Source organism: Carassius carassius, chromosome 36 (assembly GCF_963082965.1).
Source record: "Carassius carassius chromosome 36, fCarCar2.1, whole genome shotgun sequence".
Lineage (NCBI taxonomy): Eukaryota > Metazoa > Chordata > Actinopteri > Cypriniformes > Cyprinidae > Carassius > Carassius carassius.
Window position 1 is genome coordinate 28,058,646 of NC_081790.1, and position 24,374 is coordinate 28,083,019.

Consider the following 24,374-nt stretch of genomic DNA (forward strand, 5'->3'; position numbering starts at 1 on the left):
CACTGTAACATAGAAACCGAATAGAAACCTCCCTGTCTGTCTGTCTGCATGCTCTCTATCATGTGCTCTTGTGTTGTTTGTATCAGGGCACTCCTGAGCGTCTGATCATGCACCTGGTGGAGGAGCCGTCAGTGGTGGATCCCACTTACATTGAGGACTTCCTCCTGACGTACCGCACCTTCCTGTCCAGCCCCATTGAAGTGGGCAAGAAACTTCTGGAATGGTTCAAAGTGGACAGTCTCAGAGACACGGTCAGTATGTGTGTGCATCAGTCTCTCTGTTCCTTACAGTGTTGTTTTTGTGGTAAATAATGACATATTTTGGGATCTGGCAGGTGACGAGAATCGTGTTGTTATGGGTAAACAATCACTTTAACGACTTTGAGGGTGATCCGGTCATGACTCAGTTCCTGGAGGACTTCGAGAAGTTACTGGACTCCTCGGTGAGTGTCGACATCAGACGAACCCAGACAGGTTTCCTACAGTCGAGAAAAAACATGGACAAAATCAGGGAATCCTAAAATAGGGATTTTTAGACCTGGAAAAGTAGCATAAAAAAGCACTCTGAAATATTTAAAAGAATGAATGTCTCTTTAGTTAAATGAAAATATATTATAGTATATATACTCCATTTATATTATAAAAGTTACTTTTTGACCCACATAGGTAGGACTTAAGTACATCTTTCACTCAGGCACTTCAGGGGACCTTTAAAGCACGACAAAGGTTTATTAAAACCCCTTCAAGGCTAGTTATTTCACTGAGTGGCCATCTTCAAGACGCCTTTCAGGCAGCTATATCAGTACCAGATTATTTCCAGAGCATATGTACAGTATCATGTATAAACAAGAGTTGATATATTTCCTAAATATGGGTTTCATTGAACTGTGTCTCAGAAAATGAAGGGTCATCTGCGTCTGCTGAACATCGCGTGCGCTGCTAAAGCCAAGTGTCGTCAGATCACCCTGCAGAAGCCGTCCAGAGAGTCTCCGCTGTTCTTCACCCTCCAGGGCGGCAGTGAGCGCAGCATCGGCATCTTCGTGGAGACTGTGGAGGAGGACAGCAAAGCGGCAGAAGCAGGGCTCAAGCGTGGAGATCAGGTACAGATTACAGCAGCTCTGCTCTGCACTGAACAACACTCACCGTATAAATAGTTCAGCATGAACACAATGCGCCTCATATGTCCTCAGATCCTGGAGATCAATGGGCAGAACTTTGAGAACATCTCGTACTCCAAAGCCATGGATATCTTGAAGAACAACACACACCTCTCTCTCACTGTGAAGACCAACATCTTCGGTATGTCGCAGAACATACAGATCGTTCTTATATCACAATACTGCTTCTTGCTGATTGGCTGACAGGTGTTGTGAGGTGTTGAAGTAGTTTCCTGATCTCGGACAGTTTCTTGAATTTGAGAAAATTAAAAGTTGCCTTTGAATAGGATTCTTTTAGTACTTTTGTGGAAGCACCATGACATCATCTAGTCCGATTGATAAGTAGCTGCTAATTTAATTAAATGCAAAAAAAAAAAAAAAACTGAAGCACCACAAAAATTTAGAAAAACATTTGGCTAATAAAGCAGTGTTTCCACCCCATGTGTGCAAAAGATTAAAACGATCCCTTATGACAATGAAAGTTCGAATTGCTGTTGTATTAAAAGCAATCAGATTACTTTTGATATGCATCTTACAGCTTATTCAGTAAATGTGAATCCATTGTAGTTTAAGAGCATGTTTGCTTGTTTTGTCCTTTGTTTTGGAGGTCCTCTTATATTAGATTAACATGCAGTCGTGGTTAAACATCCCTTATTTTCTCATAATATACATTGCATTGTTCTCACAGAATGGGCGCCTGAAACAGTCCGTTCAAGGATCAGTGTAAAAATACATTTAACCACTGACTCTTCACATCCTCATCCTTTCTTCCTGGAAAGTGGTTTTGCTTTAACAGCACAGAAAACAGCGTCTTCTAGACATGAGAGTGACACAATCACTGACGACTCGTTTCAGGCAGTTCACAATCGATTGATTATTTCGGAAGACGATTACTCCATTTGTTGTGCACTTTGATCTTTGACCTTTAAGACTCACAGGCAGAATGGTAAATATCTGAAAGGTAACATCCAAAAAAGATAGGGATGCACCGATATCACTTTTTTCAGAACAAGACTTATACTTTCATTTTTGGTAATCACCGATACCGATACTGATACTGATACCGATACTGATACCTATATTTCCATAGCACTTGTAAAAAAATTTGTTAATATTGGGTAAAGAAACAAAATAATTATAATTACAAATACATTTGCTAACACTTTACTTGAGGAACCAATTCTCAAAGTTAGTTGCTTATTAGTATGCATTTACTAACATTGTTTGTTAGTACTTATAAAACACATTCATGTTTTATTCTGCATGAGGATTTTTTAATCCGTTAATCCATCCCATGCCTAAACTTTACAGCTACCTCACTGACTATTAATAAACAGCAAATTGGGAGTTTATTGAGGCAAAGTGATAGTTAATAGGTGCGAACTGAAGTGTAACCAAGTTTTTGACTTTGTCGCAGTTTTTAAAGAGCTTCAGAGCCGCGTGAGAAACGAGAAGAAGAACGGCGGTCCTCACATCCCTAAGATTCAGGAGAGGAAGAGCAACCGCTTCTCCATCCCAGATCTGCCCGGTGACTTGGAGTTCCCCTCGGACAGCAAGAGCCGCAAGAAGTTGAAGGCCAACACAGTGTCTGGAGGACGCAACAAGATCCGTAAGATGTTGGAGAAGACCAGATTCAGCATCCTGCCTCCGAAGCCCTTCAGGTAAAGACTTGTTCTTGAGTGGATGTTGGTTTATAGTCTAGTTGAGTTCACGTCCTCTCCTGAGCCTCCATTAGCTGCTTATCGCCTCATGACATGCGCAAGGAGTTACACGATTCCTCCATCAGCATCGCTGCCACACTCTCAGTGTCTCTTGAGGCGTTTCACTGCAAGACATTCTCACGCTCTCACAGGGTTTAAACAGACCTCCATCCATCCATCAGTTTCATTTCCATCATTGTTGTTTTCTGTATGTTTTTAAAATAATGCAACTAATAATAACTAAAATCTATTTAACTTTATATATTTACATAATCATTTAGCAGAGACTTTTATCCAAAGCCAAAGTGTGTAGGTGTGTGTGACTGAGTGTGAGTGTGTGTTTGAGCACTTCACAGGCTTGTGTTTATGCTTCACCTGAGTGCTTGATGCTTGTAGTAGTTGACATCACGTGTCTTCTGTTTTTATGACTGCTTCACTGCACAGGGGACTGTTTGGGTAAGAAACACCTGCTCAACACACTCTCTCTCTCTCTCTTATGTAAAAATCATGAAGTCATAATGTTGGGAGTAGTGCAGCACAAACTGCCAGAAGAGATCGTTTGGGTGAACATGTTTCATGTTGTTTCATCCTCATCCCCAGTGTCTTATTGTGCATGCTCACAACACGTCACTGACACTGTTCCTGTGTGTTCATAAGGAGTTGCATCACATCCTAACCAGGCACAGCATTTCCAGCAGCCAATCAGAGCATGACGTTTCACATACAGCTTTGGGGATTTTTGACTGGAGTCACCCAGCTCAACATAACCGATATCACATGCCTCTAACATGTTGACTAAAGCTGTAATTGATGAGGAAGAGAGCAGTTGTCTCATGTCGTGCCTGTTTAGGTGTTGTCTGCCATTGGTCAACATGTTTTCCTTATGTAGATGAACAGTGCAGTGTCACACTTCCTTTGTAGTAGTCATTCTTTTCGCTTCCTGTTTCTGTGAAATCACCAGCACTGTTTGTCACAGGACCTGACACCATAATATACTACTATCATTCTAGTGTAATACTCTGGTAATATTCTGACTGTGTAGTATGTTTGATTGTACTCACACACACTTTCTGTAGGTCCCATCCAGAGTCCGATAAATCTCCATCCGTGTGTGTGATACTCATGTGCACAGAAGCCCATTTCTGCCATCCCAAAATGTTCAGTCTCAGAGTCGAATTTGAATTTTGAAACGTAAGTCCTGGAAAGCCAAATTTATGAAGAAGTGCTTGAAAAGTGCTTGAATTTTTGAAAAGACAATATATATATTAAATTAGTGTTTAATTTATTTTTATAAAACAAAAAAACAAATTAACAATGTGGCCTGTCTAATATAGTGCCATATAACATGAAAAGTTTAATTGACTGGCGTCATTATGACTTTATATGTCATATTTATGACTTAGAATGTCAAACTTTGTCTTTTATCTCAGAATTTGTACTTTATCTTATAATTATGACAATATCATGATTTGACTTTTACCTCATTCTTTTTTAACTATCTATTTCAGACTTTATCTCATAATTATGCCAGGTTTTACTTCTCTTGTGACTTTTTGTCTTATAGTTTTTGACTAAGTATATCAATTTATCTCATATTTGTTTTTTAACTTATAATAATGACACAGCATGTCATGACTTGTCATGAAAATGTCTAAATTTCATATGTCAGTTTATCTCATTATGCTTATTAACTTACATTTATGACATGGTATGTCATGACATAATTTTGACTTTAAATATTTTATCTCATAATTGTATCTTTTTTCTCATAATTAAGATATAGTATTTAATTTCAGTTTATCTTGTGACTTTTTATCTCATAATTTTGACTTGGTATGTAATTTTATCTCATTAATATGATTTTTATCTCATAATTATGGCATAGAATGTCAGTTTAAATCTTTAGAATGTCAGTTTAAATTTTTAGAATGTCAGTTTAAATTTTTATTTATCTCATAATTCTGATTGTGAATGGGCTTGCACACGTGTATCTGAGTGATGTGCTTGGTATCAGTTTGAGGTGATCTTTGTGCACTTTGTGTTGATGTTTCCTGCAGTATCAGATGTGTTGATGAGGATGATGTCATGGAGTCGAGTGATGATCTCTCAGAGCAGATCGTCTGTGTTTTCTCTCTGCTCTGAGAGTGAGACAGAAGCATGTTAATTAGCCTGTTTGTGTAAAGGTCAGCGTCTGATTGGCATGGAGTTTACCCATGAGACAGCCCTGTTTCCTCTCGTCTGAAACGTCATGTTTTCTTGCCCTTCTTTTTCTGCATTTGCCCATCTCAGCCTCGTGTCTCATTCATTGATTGTGTGTGTGTGTGTGTGTGTGTGTTCATTCTTTGTTTGTGTCTGTTTAGAGTGCTTTCACACTGAGGCTTTTGGCATCACAGTTTGCTTTTACTTTGCAGCATTTCTCCAGCTCACATTCTTCGTATACATCGCAGCGGATGAATGCGTGTGTAAACAGCAAAAAGATTCATCAGAGCTGTTACTCCAAGACTTTCTCTAAAGCATCTTCACTTTTCCTTTGACATCACTTAAGGTTTTCTGGATGATGTTAACCAGTTGTAAATCCACTTTCGGTCTGGCTCATCCCGTTCAGTCAATCAAGTGTGAAAACGGCCTAAATGTACATGTGAAGGGTTTCTGCAGGTCTTAAAAAGCCTCAATTCACCCTTCTACAAATTCAGGCCTAAAAGGTCTTAAATTAGAAAATTCTTACATTTATAATATCACAAATACAACTGAATCTATTCATTCAAAGTTAACGCTGCAGCCCATCTAATATAGAGCAATATAACATGAAAAGTTGAATTGACTCGTGTCATTGACATTTTATCTCATAATTATGACTTAAAATATCAAACTTTTTCTTTTTATCTCAGAAATTTTACTCTATCTCATAATTACGACAATATCATCATTTTGTCTTTTACCTCATGACTTTTTATCTACTTCAGACTATCTCATAATTATGACAGTGTAATAGCTAGATTATCTCATTATTAATATATAGTATATTTCAATTTCGACTTTTTATATAAATCTTAACTTTCAATGTATCTCATAGTTATGCTTCTTAATTAAATGTTTCATGCACTGCAAAACATGCATATCTTCCATTGTTTTTGTCTCATTTTTCAATTGAAATAAATGTCGTAAATCTAAACTTTATTAAATCAAGACACATTTACTTGAGATGCAATTTGACCATATAAAAGTCTTGTTTTCTAAGAAATTGAAGAAAATTAATCAAGTTTATGCTTAAAAATAGAACAGATACCTGACATTGGGGTATGAAAAGTTTTTCTTTTGAATTAGGTCGATTTTTCTGAGGCAGTTGGCAGATATATGTTTTTGTTTTAATCATAAAACTCAGTTCATTTTGGTCAATTTCACTGGAAGCAAGACTTATGTCATTTTAGTTCTCAAGTAAATGTATCTTAATCTAGGAATGTTCAGATATTTAGACTGAGGTAGCATTATTATTATTATTTATTATTTTTTTTTTGCAGTGTGATCAGAAGGTACATTAAAAGTTATTTTCCATATTTTAGTTATTTGGAGCAGAGCTATTCGAGCCAAAAGGTTTTTTTTTTTTATGGAGTAATTTTTTTATGGAGCAGGGAAGTCGTGGCCTAATGGTTAGAGAGTCGGACTCCCAATCGAAGGGTTGTGAGTTCGAGTCCTGGGCCGGCAGGAATTGTGGGTGAGGGGAGTGCATGTACAGTTCTCTCTCCACCTTCAATACCACGACTGAGGAGCCCTTGAGCAAGGCATCGAACCCCCAACTGCTCCCCGGGCGCCGCAGCATAAATGGCTGCCCACTGCTCCGGGTGTGTGCTCACAGTGTGTGTGTGTGTTCACTGCTCTGTGTGTGTGTGCACTTCGGATGGGTTAAATGCAGAGCACAAATTCTGAGTATGGGTCACCATACTTGGCTGAATGTCACTTCACTTTTTAATGGTGATCTGTTGTAAGTTGAATTTATTTTCAATGCTAATAAAAGAATTTGAAATTTAGAGATCATAATGATGTATTGAGTTCCATTCCTTTTATTGCATGAAATGTCTTAGAAAGCTTTTAAATTCACCTTTGTAAAACCCGCAGGAACCCTAACATGTGTGTGTCTGTTTGTTTATGTACATGCAGTGTTAGTGTTGGATGAAATGCATGTCTCTGTGTGTCTGCAGTGACAGTGGCATGTCTCAGTCTCAGGACGACAGTATCGTGGGCACTAAGCAGTGCCGGCACAGCGTGGCTATAATGCCCATCCCGGGCAGCCTGTCGTCCAGCAGTCCTGACCTGTTTCAGCCGGCCGCCAGCGCTCTGGACTTTTCCAACCCCTCAGGTGAGACGTCACACCATCAGAGCATAAGTTCAGCCTGATATAATGACCACAGACATGTGTCATCGTATGGTGCAGGAACTGAAGTTAAACTATATTATTTCCATATTGAGTGCTCATTTTAGTTAGGCAAAAATGTTTTATCACATGGAGGGTTTCTTCTGTAGATGAATGCACCTGATGCTGTTAGCTCCTTATTTCAAACTCTGAAAACCTTATGCGTGCAAATAGAGATATAGTTAGAATATATGAGGATGCTGGGAAGGATTCCTGTAAATGTTCAAATGAAAGCTTGCGGCCGGTTTCAGATCCTCTTCACAGGATTGTGGAAACCAGCTGAAGGTAAAGCGATAGTTCAACCAAAAATCATTATTTTCATCATTTACTCAGCCTTGTGTTGTTTTGATCCCGCATGCCCTTCTTTCTTTTTCAGACCACAAAAGAATTCTCTTGCACACGCTTGTCTATATAATGGCAGTATATGGTAATCAGCATCAAGCTTTTTTTTTAAAGATGCAGAAAGGATCTCATGCGATACATGCTGCATATTCCAAGTGTTCTGCGGGTATATGATCCGGTTCGGTGAAAAACAAAATTAAATTTAACATATTATTTAACAAGTATCCTGACTTTTGTCTTTGTGTACAACTGTGAAAAATCAAGAGTAATTCAAATGTGACATGAAATACGAATCATGTGCTTTCTTCTCTCAGGTAAATACACAGTATCTCAATATCTTATACCCCACAAACACTTAAAATATACAGCATGCGTCATATAGGATCAATCTGTGATCCATTTGCATCTTTAAAAAAAAAAGCTTGATGCTGATAACCATGGAAGAATATGTGTGCAGTTTATATTGTTATTATTTAAAAAATATTCTTTTTGTAAATCTCCTTTTCTGGTCCTAAAAATCAAAGAAGGGCATATGGCATTAGAACAATACAGGGGTGAGTAAATGATGACTTTTCTTTAACATGCAGAGAGATGTTCAGTACAAGAGACGTTCGTAGCGTGGAGGCCATCTCTAAATTAGTTGTGATGTGTCCTCTGGTGGATCATGTGTTCTGGAGTGTCATATATCATCTCTTTCTCTCTGTCTTGACTCTCTGTGTGTTTCTTGGCTCCTCAAAGTTGCTGGTTTCTACTGTAAGTACACCCGACGTACACGTTTTGAACTCATTTGCATGTGATCATGGGTTTGTGGCATGAAATGTTTTACTCTCATTGTCCAAAAGCATGTGAAAATGCATGTGCGATAAGCAATAAGACTTCATCTTCAGATAGTGTGAAATAGTGATCTGAACCAAACATCTCATCATTGAGCCATTGACCTCCCCTTTCATTTCAACCTGAGGTTTAGGCACTGCTACGATAGTGTGCATCTTCTCCTGTGTTGTGTTTAACTCCATCTCTTACCTCTTGACACTAACAGACGTTCCAGATCAGGTGATCCGCGTGTTCAAGGCCGACCAGCAGAGCTGCTATATCATCATCAGTAAAGACACCACAGCTAAAGATGTCGTCTCGCATGTGGTCAGTGAGTTCAGCCTCATCGCCACTGCAGAGACCTACTCGCTGTGTGAGGTTTCTGTTTGTCCTGAAGGATTCATCAAACAGCGCCGACTGCCCGACCAGCTCTCAAAACTAGCGGACCGCATCCAGCTCAACGGCAGGTAAGCAGAACCAGAGCAGAACCAGCACCTCGGCCACAAAAGAGACATGTAATGGACGCTGTGTGATTAGACTTTAGTGGACTTGACCAAAAAGACACACTATATATAGTAATCCCATCATTCGTGTGTTTACTCAGGTACTACCTGAAGAACAACATGGAGACAGAGACGCTTTGCTCTGATGAAGACGCTCAGGAGCTCTTGAGGGAGAGTCAGATCGGTCTCCTGCAGCTCAGTACTGTGGAGGTGGCAGCACAGCTCTCTATGAGAGACTTCAGCCTGTTTCGTAACATCGAGTCCACCGAGTATGTGGACAACCTGTTTAAGCTGGACCCCGGTGGTGGAGGCAGCAGCTACCTGAAGCAGTTTGAGGAGGTCATCAACCAGGAGACCTTCTGGGTGGCCACTGAGATCCTGCGCGAACCCAACGCACTCAAACGCATGAAGACCATCAAGCACTTTATCAAGATCGCCCTGCACTGCCGCGAGTGCAAGAACTTCAACTCCATGTTCGCCGTCATTAGGTATCAGTAATCAGTGATGCTCTACATTGCACAATGAATCTTGTATTTACACCGTGCACACACTTGGTTTATTATAATGAGAGGATTAACAAGTGTACAGTACTTCGCTCTTTACAACAAAATTCTGTGCTTACAAAATTCTGCCTAAACCCAGGCTCACCCTACAGGAGTTTAAAAATCCTAACCGATTATGAAATCTGGTTGCAATCTTCGCAGATTTTCTTACCCTAAAATCTTAAACATGCACACACTACAAGATTTGAAAATCGTGGAGCATCACACACTACAAGATATAATTGATTAAAATTGACTGGCTACAGTGCTGCAAAGCATGTTGTAAAAAGAAACCTTTGACGGCTTTCCAGAGTGTAAAGACATACACACTGGACTGAAGCATTTGCACAATCAGTTTTGCAAAATGCTAATATTAGTTTCAGCAGAGGGCAGATCGGGTCACTCACATTGGTGTGCCCAAATATTTATATGCATGCAGTAATTTTCAATTTGTAATTGCAACTGAGATGGTCGCACTGTAGAGTCCTCTAATAGCTATTTCTAGACAAAATAATTCATAACTGACAATTTACTCAAATTATCACGTTCAAAACTTGACATGCTCTTGGCTCCCAAGTGTTTTGCAGTAGTTGTGCAGCTTCATCAGAACATAAAATGCATCTTTAGTCTCTCTTATTTTGCGAATGGTTAAACATCTGGCAGATTCTGTAAGAAGTGACGTTGAAGAACCGTGCATGACGTTCATGTGCTGTGTTTTTATGCACTCTTCAGTGGTCTTAATCTAGCTCCAGTAGCTCGATTGAGGAGCACGTGGGAGAAACTACCCAGTAAGTATGAGAAACTCTTCCGTGACCTCCAGGACATCTTCGACCCGTCTCGCAACATGGCCAAATACCGCAACATCCTGAGCAGCCAGAGCGTACAGCCTCCCATCATCCCCCTGTTTCCAATGGTCAAGAAAGACCTCACCTTCCTGCACGAAGGTCAGTAGGTCAAGTTTACTTTCTCAAATACACATGTGGGGTGCAGATTGCTTTTAAATTGTAGTTTTTAACTGATTACAGATTACATGATGAAAACTGTTGGTACAGTTTGTAACGTAATCTAGCTTACTTTTTTTAGGTAATGTATTTAGAATTTTTTTTAGACTACTTTTTTTAATCTAATTTGTTTTTAAACTTACCATTCAATGTAAATTTTATATACATTTTTTTTTTGATCAACGTCATAAAATGCATTAAACTTAACTTTACACCGCGGTTTCCCAAACTGGGCTTAATGTAAGAACTGCTGTGGGTTGGCGAGTTGATAAAAAACTAACAATTAAACTATAAAAATGTAAAATAAAAATAATTGAAACACTTGATCACTAAAAGTAGAAATATTTTATTTGTTTCGCCTGCATGTCAGTTACCATTAACTGATATCAGAGAACTGTAAACTTGGAAATTGTCAAATTATCGAGATATTTTAAATAAGGATTTTATTTTAAGGAGTTTGGCTGACAAAAACGTTTGGGAATCTCTTCAATACATAAACAAACATGGGGGTCAAAGGTCCAGATTACATGCAATCAGTTACTACCTAGCTCTGCACATGTGTCTGCATTGTTAAAAATACTTTTCCGTTATCTCTTATCTTTCTCAGGTAACGACTCGATTGTTGACGGCCTGGTGAATTTCGAAAAGTTACGAATGATCGCCAAGGAGATCCGAAATGTGGTGCGCATGACGTCAGCCAACATGGACCCAGCGCTCATGTTCAGACAGAGGTGACGACTGCAGACATTTGCACACCTGCACACTAGGGCTGGGAAAATAAATCGATGCATCGCGATTTGAGAAATGATTCACCATCGAGATTTTCCGAATGCATCGCGATTCTTTCTTGAATCGATTCTGAGCTTAGTTTTGAACAGCAGATGGCACTGCATGATTTAGAAACACCAGTACTCTGCTCGTTTCCAAATCCTTACACACACTTGAACCTAAAATAATCATTCATAAAATTCAAAAAGGGTTGAAGCGAATTACAAAGGTGTTCACAGTGGGCTGTGTTTACATTAATCTTGCATCATAAAAGCATTCTAAGATGAAGTGAAATTACATGACTCAGCCGAACGCACACGCACTCTTTAGTAGGGATGGGTACCGAAACGCATGCGGTGCGACAAGCTCGTTTTTTCCAGGCGCGTCCGCACCACATCGAGTTTAAAACATCTCAACTTTTCAGAATGCCACAAGCGCACCGCAGGTCATGTAACTTCCTCACCTTTTCCGTAACAACGTTGAAAGCTCAGCCAAGATGAAGGAACAGCTGATAGCTGTATGTGGATTTTTAAATTCATTTAGTAGCAGTGCTACTGCAAGCAGTCTTTAGCGCTGCAAATCCATTTACCCATTGCTGAAATTTCCGCGTCTTCATGGAGAGAGCAGGTCATGGTCGCTTAGCAATGGCAGAAGCTTCAGGAGCGCAAGTGCCCGAAGGCTTTGGGGAAAAAAAAATCAGAAAGCGGTGTTCCTAGCGTTTTCCACGCGTTTTTAGACGCGATATGTGAACGGCCCCTTACAGTACGAAAACTCCTGCTTAATACAAAGAGTGACGATGGCGGAGACAGCAAAACGTTCCAAAGTGTGGTTATACTTCACTAAAGTTGATGCTAATTGTCATAAGTGCAACAAAATTTTTGCATGTAAGGGCGGAAACACAAGCAATCTGTCAAAGCATCTTTCAAAAGTGCATTATGTGCAGACAGTTTTCGACTGCCTAACACAACACAAAGTAGCAATAAGAATACCGTTAAAGTACCGGACCGTTAAGCAGTATCGGTAAGAGTAGAAATACCGTTAAAAACTTAACGATACCGATCCCTACTCTTTAGCACTCTTCTTCATGAGCATTTGAGTGTGCAGATAAAAACTAGATTAGAGCGCCATCTGCTGTTAAAATCTATGTTCAGAATTGATTACAGAGGAATCGCGATGCATTCTGAAAATCTAAGAATCGATCCACGAATTGATTCTGCATCAATTTATCGTCCCAGCCCTACTACACACATTGTTCCAGCTCTTACTGGGAACGATTCACTGTTGTTTTCTTTCTAATGGTATGTTACTCTTATGGGGAAAACCCGTCACTTACACTGTGTGAGTGGCTGTTTAGTCAGACCCCGCTCACTTTTCACAGTCCAGTCGGATAAAATCACATCCATTTTATCCTTCGTTATGTTTTTATTTAGATGTCAAATTCATTCATTGTCATCAAGTCACTTGCACACATGCAGCAGATGTTTTCTCTGTTTCTATGGTAGGATCAAGTGTAGTCTTTGTTGGTGGTGCTTTCTGTCTGTCTGAGTGTTTCTCTCTTTCTGTTCACCTGTATTCTGCCTCTCATGGGCTTTGCTTATAGGAAGAAGAGGTGGAAGAGTTTAGGGTAAGTGTGCTTTCCTGCATGTCCTGAATGTGTCATGCCCGTTAACCTGGACACACCAACTCCTGCTACTCTTCCATCCTCTCTCTCATCCTCTAAACCATTGATCTTCACGTAACAGATCGTGGTCGTCGGTTTTGATTTATTCATGCATTACTGGAACTGAACACGTTGCATGGCCGCATTAGGCTGCTGTAGTCATTGTTTGCTTAGAGTGTTTCATATTCACAACTAAATGGAAGGACTTTTTACAAACCGAGTTCTACAAATACAAAAAGCATTTTAAAAGTTTGGAATAATTAAGATTTTTAATGTTCTTTGAAAAAAAAGTCTCTTGTGCTCACCAAGGCTATTTATGCTAATTTGTTTGATTAAAAAATTACAGCAAAAGCAGTAATATTGTGAAATATTATTAAAATTTTATGTAACCATTTTCTATGTTAATATATGTTAAAATGTAATATATTCCTGTGTTCAAAGCTGTATTTTCAGCATCACGACTCCAGTCTTCAGTGTCACATGATCTTCAGAAATCATTCTAATATGGTGATTTGCAGCTTAAGAAACATTTCTGATTATTATCAAACAGTCGTGCTGCCCAATATTGTTGTGGAAACCCCGATACTTTTTATTTTTCAGGATTCACAGATGAATAGGAAGTTCAAAAGAACGGCATTTACTTGAAAGAGAAATTACTTTTGATCAATATAATGCATCCTTGCTGAATTTTTATTTTATTTTATTAAATCTTACGGTACGGTAGTGTAAATGCAAGAAGCTTATAAACTATACATGAAAAACAAGATTCACAGAAATTCCACTTTTGTGGATGTTACTGTCTTTTTTCTGTTTGTTATTGTCCTCCCATTTATTAGTGAGCATCAGTGCATAGGAATGAAGCAGCTGTTTGTCAGCTGTTGTTCTCACTCCTCGTCTGCTTCCTCAGGTCTCTGAGTCAGGGCAGCACTAACTCAAACCTGCTGGACGTTCAGGGCAATCACAAGAAGCGTGTGCGCCGCAGCTCTCTGCTCAACGCCAAGAAGCTGTACGAGGACGCCCAGATGGCACGTAAGGTGAAGCAGTACCTGGCTCACCTGGAGGTGGAGACGGACGAGGAGAAGTTCCAGATCATGTCACTGCAGTGCGAAGTGGCCTACAGCACACGTGCGTACTCTGATCAGCAGCTTGTGCTGAATTACTGATCTTCTTGTATAAAATGGTTTGGGTTTGTTAATCTCAAATAGGGCTGAGTGTGTAGAAATGTGCTTGGTTGTGCACCTGCGCACCACTTATTTGCATCCCTTACTATAGCCTAGCGTTTAAAGAAGGTATTTTGGCTCATCAGTCACATTAATAAATGTAAGGTGACCATACGTCCTGGCTAAGCTTCCTAAATTGCCTAATAAATCTGATACTTGCTGAAGGTTAATTAGTGAAAAGCAGATCGTCCAATTATGGCATGAAACAAGGACGGATGGTCTCTCAGATAACTATCTGAATGCCATTGATGTTGGAGAAAGATGCACAAACACACTTTCCGAATGAAACATCTGACAGCAAGTCTTGTGTGTGTTTCCTTGCAGTGTCTAAGTACCCGAACGAGCGGCGGTCCGCTAAATCAGACATGTCCCCGGTGTCCATGCGCTCCTCCGGTGTGTCTTCAGCCAAGTCTCAGAACCGTGTCTCTCAGGTGCTGCAGGTTCCTCCCGTCAGCCTTTACCCTCTGCGCAAGAAGAGCATCGCCAAAGACCTGTCCGCTTCCTTCGGTACGTGGCCCATCACAATCTTCCTGAAGTGACAGATTACACACTGAAGCTTATTTTACTTACCATTTTTCAACATAAGCATCATTTCCTCTACTAAATTTAGACTATCAAAAAGATACAAAAACAAAATAGGGATGTAACGATTCACTCAACTCACTATTCGATTCACGATTCAATTAATTGAGCTTCGATTCATTCGATTCGAATGAGATTTAAGACACATTATATATTAAAAGTGTCATGTTATCTTTGCTTGGACAAAATGCTGCATATTTCTTTGTGAAATTGAAATATAACTATAGTAATATACTAATATAGCACTTGCATGTTATTGCTCTTTTGTTGGTTTGGATTGCTTCTGTTGTCATCATTTGTAAGTCGCTGTGGATAAAAGCATCTGCTAAATGATCAAATTTAAATATCATGTAAATGTAAATAACAAAACTAAATGGAAATTTTAAAACAAACCCCAAATCTAATAAATAAGTAACACAAATAAAATAAATCTCTTCATATAAACAAAATAAGGCTCTCTGCGCTTTCCATTTAAAATGAACGCATCCACTGCATTTTAATAATGATCCAAACAAAGATGCTGCAGACTTGCAACATGAGCAGTTTTTAATCTAAAATAGACTGTATCATTTAGTAAATTAAAGCAAAAACATAATAGCTTGACTTCAGTTTTGTGAAACTATACATAAATATATCTGCATGAAACAGAAACAGCAGACGAGCTGAACGAGACGCAGATTCACTCTCTGCCAGCAGGTGGAGCTTAAAGCGTTTCCTTGGTTACTGCTGTAAACAAATCAAGCCTGCACTTATGAACTTTAATATGCATTTTAGAGAGTCAAGAGGAAAAGAAAAAATACCATCTAAACTTTTCTAAAGTTAGGTCCCCTCAGACATGCGTTTATATAAACTCCTACACCTAAATGAATCACGATTTGTTTAGCATCTCAGCCGATTTGATTCGATTTTCAACCAGCTTGCGGTTGAATCATTGCATCCCTACTTATTACTTTTCTTAAGACCTTTATACTATACATAATTAAACATTTTATAAATTAATACAACTGTTTAACGTATTTCATATGCAGATTATTTATTTTGAGTTACACAGGGTTCGCACAAGGAGCTTGAATTTGGCTTTTAGAAATTCAAAGTCTGAAAACCTGAACAATTGGCTTGTTTTGTTAAAAAGTGCTTGAGAGTGCTTATGATTAACAAGGACTATTTGTATGCTGTTTTTACACCAGAAAAGAATTGTTGGTAAAGTTTTGTGATTATATAATATGACATTCCCTACACATTGATTCAGAAGCAGTGATTCGACTGATATGAATTATGATTTCTGTATCAAGTGAGTTTATGCTTGAAACAAACAAAAAAAACAGAACAGGAAAATAAACTTAATCCAAAGAAAAACGGTGTTCTAGACACTATTTCCAAGTAGGAGGTGAGAAAAATCCTAATTTTGAGTTGTCTGGAATGCATCATAAACCATGGGTCACACACATCTGTCATTTTTGTAGTTTTTTTTTTGATCATCCGGGGAGTTGTGGAATACTCTTTTCAATATACTATGCTTTGGTACAGATTTATTCTACTATTTAGGATGGATAGTATGAATATTGGGACGCAGGGCATGTCGCTAGCAGCTCAGGAAGTGATCATGGTTTCAGTGGTGTGTGTGTCTGCTGTACTCTTCAGCTCCCAACTCACCTCAGATGCTGAAGAAAGCAGCTGGTGCAGCCGATGACACGAGCCTCAAGAGACCCGAAGACACGTCCAGCGTCTCATCTCTGCAGTCCAGTCCCACCATCTCTCCACAGGGATCTCCTCGCAAGGGTACGACCCCGACAAACCTCCAGTCACCTGAATATCAGACACTGGAAAACTAAAATACAGGGCATGGAATTTCTAGCATAAGATGAAATTTAAAGATGAAAGCTGTTTATCCTCTCTGTATTTGACTATATTTCAACAGTGTTATTTATGTCTTTCGTGATATTCAAGCTGAAATTTTCCCATCATTCCCTCACAGTGGGCGGAGCTCCCAGACAGACCTGCGGTCAGCCGAACCTGTCGGGTTCGTCCTCGTCTCTGGCCAGCGAGGTCGGCGTGAGGACAGCAGGAGGACGCTTGGGTGGCATAGGTGGGGCTTTCCTTCAGAGACAGATCCTGAGGATGACCTGTCAGAGCGGCAGACAGGAAGAGAGCAGACAGGGACAGGAAGAGACGCGCAAGCGCTTCAGGTCCCCCTTCAGACTCTTGAGAGACAGGAGCAAGTCCAGGGACAGATCTGGGACAGTGAGACAGGATGAGCAGCAGGCAGACAGTCTGAAGACAGACAGACACAGGAGGAGGACAACTGTGTGACTGGTCACGATGAGCTGTTCATGTTCCTCTGCATCAGTGTAGTTCAGCCAGAGAGGAAGACCCTGTAGTCATTTATTCACACACACTCTTTCAGATTCATGTGCATTTGAATAATTGAAGTTCCATGTCAAGAAATGTTTATGTTGGCCGATTATGTTGAATGTGTGATTCGGTCTGAAAACCGTCAGTGTTGGTGTTTCACAGAAGGTGAGTGAAGGATGACAGGATCAGGACCGGATGCCTTCATGTGTCATAGTTCAGTTTCTCTGTAATGACCAGACTGTTAGTTTTCCATCAGTTGTGTAATAAAGGCAGAAGTTTGCATTGCGCCGTTGGGTCTGTGTCATGCTCAGCGCTAAGAAAAAAATGTATATTGTTAGTAATATTTTAAGATGCACACTAATTGACTGAAGACCCCTTGCTTTACTTGATTATCCAGAGGTCATTTTTTAGAAAAATCAGGGAGTTATTTCAGTGAAGAATATTTATTTATTCATCTCTCAAGCATCATTGCATTGCATTGCGTTATATGTTTTGATCACCAAACTAAGCATGTGAGAAGTGACGGCAGACGCACTGATCTTCTGTCTCGTCTCGTCTCTCTCTCATAGGTTACGCACTCTTGCCCTCCGGCAAGTCCGACCTGTCCGACTCCAGCGAGATCTCCTCACGCTCCAGCATCGTCAGTAACGGCTCCGTGGACTCCATGCCCACAGCGCCCTCCATCAGCGTCCCGTCAGAGACGCCCACAGACGCTCCAGCCGACTGCAGTCAGCCCGGCACGAGGTACAAGCGATACATTGATGTGTAAAGACACGAAACGATCGGTCTGTGCAAGAAACTGAACTGTATTTATATTGTTTTTCACTTCTGATGCACTGCAATGTCTGAACTGTCCTGAGCGCACTTGCGTCTTCTTCTTCAGTCTGCGTGTGAGGTGTCTTCTTCTTCTTGCTTTACGGCGGATCGCAGACTTATAAGTGCATTACTGCCCCCTATCTCTCAAGTCGACGCTCCTAATTAAGATTGACGATAGAGTGTCAATGGTCCACTTTAGAGAAAGGGGGCGGTAATGCACATAAGTCTGCGATCCGTCATAAACTCTGTCCATCACATGAAGGATAAAAACATAATTTATTTATTTATTGCTTCTGTTGTCCTTATTTGTAAGTTGCTTTGGATAAAAGAGACCGCTAAATACACAGATTCTTACTAATAATGACAAAATCTTTTACTTACCTTTCTTTAAACACGTGATTATCCTCTTATATCGCTCAAATGCTAATTTGTGTGTATTGATAAATTAGTATATAAACCTTGTGTACCGGGTATATTGAATAAAACAGAATATTTTAAACGTGCACCATGTTTCGCTGCTGAATGCGGTGTATGTTTAGTCACTGTGCTTTTCTTTCGTCCCAGTTCATCTTCAGCCGTGAAGGATCCCAGCTTCCTGTTCTCCCGCAGCGCGGAGGAGCTGACGGTTCCCGAGCAAACCTCCGACAGCGGCCGCGGGAGCTGGACCTCCTGCTCTAGTAACTCTCACGACAACCTCCAGACTCTTCCAGCCCAGCGAGCTCTGGATCTGCTCAACCATCGCCACTCGCCCCTGTGCGGCCCGATCGCAGAGGTGGAGATCGGACCGGGTTTGCCAGAGGACAGCTGCTCCAGAGACGGATCTGAGCTCAGTCAGTCCAGACAGAGCTGGGCGTCCTCCAGTTCCCTGTCGGACACCTACGAGGGCAGCTACTGCACCGTCAAACGCAAGACGCAGGATCAGCAAAGCACAGACGCTTCGTACAAGACCGTCACGTCCAGCACGGAGAAGGGACTCATAGGTGAGCATCAGTCTACGTGCGACAACAACAGATTTCACTGTCCTCTTGTTAGATGATAAATGTGCAGCTCTTCTGGCTCGATTGTGTCTTAAACCACTTAAATCAGTAGAAAGATTTCCACAAGCTTTCCACAAATAGGGCACAACTGGTGTCACGTAACCATGTGATGCGTTTAATCAAAGTGAAATAAGTCACCATTTCTGGCAACTTTTTTTTTTAAACATTAAAATACCTTTAAAAACTGAGTGTAAGTGATTCTCAAAAAGCATTGGTGTAAATATGATCGGTTGTCACAGGCGAGTGTTCAAAAGTAATTAATGATTCAGATAATGGTCGGGATTGTTGTAAGTGAGAAGAACCAGTTACTGGATCAGTGAAGATAGGATTTGGTGTTTTAAGATAAAAATAGCCAGCTGTCTGAAAGTCTCATTTGTGTCCCTGGAGCACAAAAGCAGTCTGAAGTCTCTGGGGTTTATTTGTAGCAATAGCCAAATAATACATTATATGGGTCAAAATGATTCATTTTTCTTTTATGCCCAAAATCATTATGATATTTATTAAAGATCATGTTCCATTAGGTTATTTTGTATATTTCCTACCGTAAATATATCAAAACGTAATTTTTGATTAGTAATATGCATTGCTAAGAACTTCATTTGAACAAACTTTAAAGATGATTTTCTCAATATTTCGATTTTTTTGCTCGCTCAGATTCCAGATTTTCCAATAGTTGCATCTCAGACAAATACTGTCCTCCTAACAAACCATACAGCAATGGAAAGATGATTCAAAGCTATAAAAATGGTCCCTAATGACTGGTTTTGTGGTCCAGGGTCACATATGTGTTTAACATTTTCTAAATTTAATTAGCAGTCACAATAGAAGACTATGATTCTTTATTCACTTATATTAATGACCAAAAGCATTCAGCTGTTAACACAAAATTGCATCCATTGAATAACAATGGAACATTCTGTAAATTGTAAACATTCTCCTCGAGTGACCGCATCTATTCAGTCCTGTCAGCAAGAACACGATTAAACAACTATATTTATATTATTGAATGTCATTATCAGTAGCTATAAACTACTTACTAGTCCCTATGACACATTCTCCTGTATTATATTTATTTCATCTTCTTCTATCAGAAACTTATTTTACTGTAGAAGTGTTCTGTGCCCTGTTTGTGTCCAGCGACTCAGGTTTAATGCAGTTCTGCTTGTGTTGTGATTGGTGCAGCTGTGTCAGTGTCTAAGTGAATGTCTTTTTTGATTTATGTACCCCTTTTCATTCATTAATGTTTGCTTTGTGTCTGTGTCTGTTTGTTATGTTTGTTTCTGTGCTCCTTCCCCTTCATCATGTCACTTCCTGCACCTCTCCGCCTGCTTCCTGCCAGTGTACTGTGTAACGTCACCCTGCAAAGACGATAGGTTCAAAGCGCCGCCCCCGACTCCGCCGGGGTACCAGGGCCTGGCGCTGGGCGATGCCGTGCAGGACAGAGGAGTCTTGCGGCCGGCTCACACAAAGCCGCCCGAGTATAGTGTGGCCCTGCAGAGGTCCAAGCTGCGACACAGCCTCGCCGAGCCCAGCCTGTCCAGAACGCCCAGTGTTACTCTCCATTCTCACGCTGATAGTGAGGAGGGTATGTGGTCAAAACCTGCAGGACAGAGACACACGTCCGGCTCGCATTTCACCCCTCGAGCCAAACAATCAAAGAAAATGTGATTTTTAACTACTTGTGAAGCTGATATTAAGGCAGGACACTACATAGTTTTTTTCACGCATTTGTCAATTTTTCTGATTTTGGGCTATTTGGCTTTTTGTAATGTGTTATTTCAGACTAAAGGAAAGAAAGCAACTAGAATACCTTTTTAAGTCTTTCCCCTTCAACATTTTTTTTTTTTTAAGGCAGCATTTTTTATTATTTTCACAAAATGTTAATGGCCCCCGGAATATTTTGATGTATGAATATCTGAACATGCAGTATGTTAAAAGAAAGAAAAAAAATTATTCTAGCGTCATGCATATTTTAATCAAAGCTTTTCATCAAGTTTAATCAAGTTTCATTTAAAGAAAAAAAAAGAGAGAGAGAAAATCATGTTTTTATCAGATTAGACCTGGATCAGATTCAGACAGCCCCAAAGCTTCATAATCCTAAACACAGTCCTTCCTAGGTTGACATTTCACTTGGTGTAGTCAGACCGGTTTGATTTATATGCTGTTTGATGATTGCATTATTTTACGTATGCATCTGCTTACATATGTGATCCTTCTGCTGCTTCTTCGTGGTGTTTTGATCCAGAGATTCAGTGCTCTTTCAGAAGATGTGTTATAGCGCCCCCTACTGTATAACAGTGAAAACACAGAAAGCTGGAAAATTCTGTCAATGGCAGGGAAAGAATTAAAGACCCCTTTGGTGAAAATCAAGGTTTAAAGCAACACATTATTAGCTGTATTCAAGCCTATTATGTTACATTTCTGCTATTGTAGGTATCGATACATAAAAAGCATTACAATTCTGATACATGGACTTGTAAATTAGAATAATTCACCCTGCCTCCTCTTCAGAATCAGTTTCTGTTTCAAACATACTGAATATGGCTGCAAGTTTGCCACTACTACAGTTAACTGAGTGAAAGTTGAGAAGGTAGTCTGAGCTGGAGTGATTGGGTGGAACTGGGGCTAATTTGCATATTTTAATATACATAAGTATTGAAAGAAAAAGTACAAGTAAATGCAAAATGGAATAAATACATTTATATGTATATATATATATTGGAGTGGAAAACGCACATTCTGTGTGAACAGACACTAAATGATATGTTTTTCTTCAGCGAGTGCACAAACTCATTACAGTGCAACTGAATCATCGTACAACGCAGGCTTATTTTCACTGGGGTGAAATGTGTCCTGGAAGTGTTTTAGATGCCGTTGGGTGTGGATAGTGTTGCTGTCAGTGTTGAAGAAGCAGTGATGGTTCCAACTCAACTTCATGTGCTTGTCCTCTTTTGTGTTTCAGATGAGCAGGTTTCTGCTGTTTGACCGAAAATCGGTGCTTCATGGACACTCCTGCTTTACACTCCAGGTACTCTTCAGGTTTGCAGTATCTTTGAGGTCATTCAACGACAAAACAAGTCTATTCTCGACCAACTCGAGACGGACGTTTTCAGTGACCGGTGAAGAAAGATCTGTCAGCATTCAAGGCTCCTCCGTCTCTCCAAATGCTTCCTTAAGCTGACATCTTGATTTTCTCTCACCTGTCATGATTTGTGCACCATCCACTCAGTTCCTCTCTGAGAAAACCTGTTTGATAAAGCATCACACCGTGTGCATGCAGCACCTCTTGCATCCAACACAGATCAAATATGCTTCAGATTTAAACTTCTATGGTACTTGAACGATGCACACTCTTCTGGTTTGTTTGTGAAGTGGAACAAGCTTTGTGAGATCAGGACGGTTCGGTGGTGAATGCTTGATTTCAGCATCTGACGTGTTTAAACACATTCTCTGTTTACAGTGTTTCTTCTCTCTGAAATGCGCATCGTGCTGCGTCTGCCTGTTTTTTTTTTTACGCAATAAGGATGGTGCGGTTGCGTCGTCTGATTTGTACAGTCTCAGCTATTGGATTTGCTACTCCTGTCGTTGTACATAGTGAGCGAGATCGATACTGCTTGTCAAGGGAAAATATATTTATATGCTAGATGTGTATTTTCATTCCTTGTTAGCTCATGCTCTTTAAAGAGGACATTTTGTATAGAATGCAAATGGTTTAATAGTCGTTGCTTTCTGTAAGCAAGTAAATTCATTTGTACTTGAACTAAACCTTAGATGTATAGGGTTGAAATGAAACAAATAAATGTATTATATTAAGGGACATAACTGGAGTATTACGTTTTTATCATTTACTTTACCTGTATGGACCCAGATGCTTTTCTTCTTATTTTTTAGTACGTGCTGTTTTGCTACGAACAGCATTGATTGTATTAATGATATAGAAGCATAAAGTTTTTTTTTTATTAATATTATTGTATGTTTTGTTGTAAATGAATGTTTCCGATCATGTACAGCTGAGAAGAGAGTCCACTATATAAACTGTATTTTCACTATTTTGTTGAAATAAATCTGGGGTTGTGATTGCTCCTGTTACTGGGCAGAAGTTCTTTGTTTCTCTAAACTCTGCTAGGAATGTTACGGGTTCAGTGTTACTGTATCGAATGCTACAGAACATCATTTCAAACCGCCTCATCTTTCTACTTTTTGTTCATAAATACCCTGAAACATGAGAATTATATATTTTGTCAGTATTTGGTGTATCTCAGCAGCACTGGAGCTAAACCAGCATGACTGAAGATGATCTCCAACATCAACACAGAAGCAACTTTTGAGCATAACAAGTTGATCACTAAGAATAGTCTTCTTTCTGGCCCTAGAAGAGGAGAGTCATTAGAGCTGGACTTGAGCTAACCACATGACTTGTGTGACCGGTGGGATTAAATGAGTCAAAGCATCAGAGAGCATCAGACCAATGGCAGCAATGAGTGACTAGAGACATTTTTAGATTATTATAGTCAGATTGGCAGAAAAAAAAAAAAAAAACACTAATACATTTAGAAGTAAATTACTTGTGATATTGAATTGATTATGATAATCGTAAATGAATCGAATCGTGAAACCAGTGAAGATTCATACCCATATTTTTAAGATGGAAGTACTGACATGAAATATAAACAAAAAAACATAGAAACTGCTATTTTTGTTCAAATGTACAGCTGTAAAGATGTATTTTCACAGAAGAAGAAGGAAAAAATGTAGATCTAGAATCGTTTTGGAATCGGATCGTTAAGTGCCTAAAGATTTCCACCCCAGTACTGGTGATACAATGTAACTGCTCATTACTTTTGACCAATAGGTAGCCCTGTTATAAAATTATTATGGTATTGTCAGTGTGAGATGACTATAACACATAAAATGTTTTGTTTATATGCCAAAGCATTGAAGAGTTGCAGCCTCGGAATCAGCTCGGTATCATGCCAATAAGTTCACTGATGTGTAATTCCAGAGCGGTTTGATCTATCGAAAAACCTTTGATAACTTTTTGCCAGCATGGACTAAAGATGATCTGAGGCAATTTTGGTGAAAATCAGACAGACAGATAGGAGTTCGAAGAAGTAGGTGTGCAAAGAAATTCAGAATGCCACACTACGAATTCGACCGAATGAGACATACTGTAATTGTATCGATGCTCTTGGGAGGATCCAAGGAATCTATCAAGACTAGAATAATTAAAATTGGCAAAATTAATCAAAAGCTATAAGCATTTCTTGTAATTTCATTATAAATTTTCCACAGAAAGTTGCACTGTTCCAATACTTTTTATGTAGGCTACCTTCAGAGTATGGTCAATATGGAGAAATTGGATATTATTTGATTCCGCAAGACACACACAACCATTAACCAGCATCCCAACAATGCAGATCCGTGTTCATAACCTATTTACAAAAATAATCAGAGCAATGTCTGAACAAAGGAGA

General features: G+C 39.6%; 1 protein-coding gene across 4 annotated transcripts in view; it reads left to right on the forward strand.

Moving 5' to 3' along the window:
- Positions 1-22,999, forward strand: part of LOC132117530 (rap guanine nucleotide exchange factor 6-like) — an 84,239-nt gene extending 61,240 nt beyond the window's left edge. For 2 of the 4 annotated variants that reach the window (XM_059526873.1, XM_059526876.1), the window contains 19 exons: positions 87-251; positions 335-442; positions 896-1,099; positions 1,190-1,298; positions 2,574-2,817; positions 7,053-7,210; positions 8,646-8,886; positions 9,024-9,410; positions 10,197-10,408; positions 11,073-11,196; positions 12,834-12,857; positions 13,801-14,018; positions 14,438-14,620; positions 16,337-16,474; positions 16,671-16,781; positions 17,617-17,791; positions 18,428-18,843; positions 20,240-20,485; positions 21,863-22,999. In XM_059526873.1, coding sequence (XP_059382856.1) covers positions 87-251; positions 335-442; positions 896-1,099; positions 1,190-1,298; positions 2,574-2,817; positions 7,053-7,210; positions 8,646-8,886; positions 9,024-9,410; positions 10,197-10,408; positions 11,073-11,196; positions 12,834-12,857; positions 13,801-14,018; positions 14,438-14,620; positions 16,337-16,474; positions 16,671-16,781; positions 17,617-17,791; positions 18,428-18,843; positions 20,240-20,485; positions 21,863-21,885 — 3,486 coding nt within the window. In that variant the 3' untranslated portion in view covers positions 21,886-22,999. The remainder of the gene's footprint in view (positions 1-86; positions 252-334; positions 443-895; positions 1,100-1,189; positions 1,299-2,573; positions 2,818-7,052; positions 7,211-8,645; positions 8,887-9,023; positions 9,411-10,196; positions 10,409-11,072; positions 11,197-12,833; positions 12,858-13,800; positions 14,019-14,437; positions 14,621-16,336; positions 16,475-16,670; positions 16,782-17,616; positions 17,792-18,427; positions 18,844-20,239; positions 20,486-21,862) is intronic. The other 2 variants (XM_059526875.1, XM_059526874.1) reach the window with 2 other exon arrangements.
- The last annotated feature ends 1,375 nt before the right edge of the window (positions 23,000-24,374 follow it).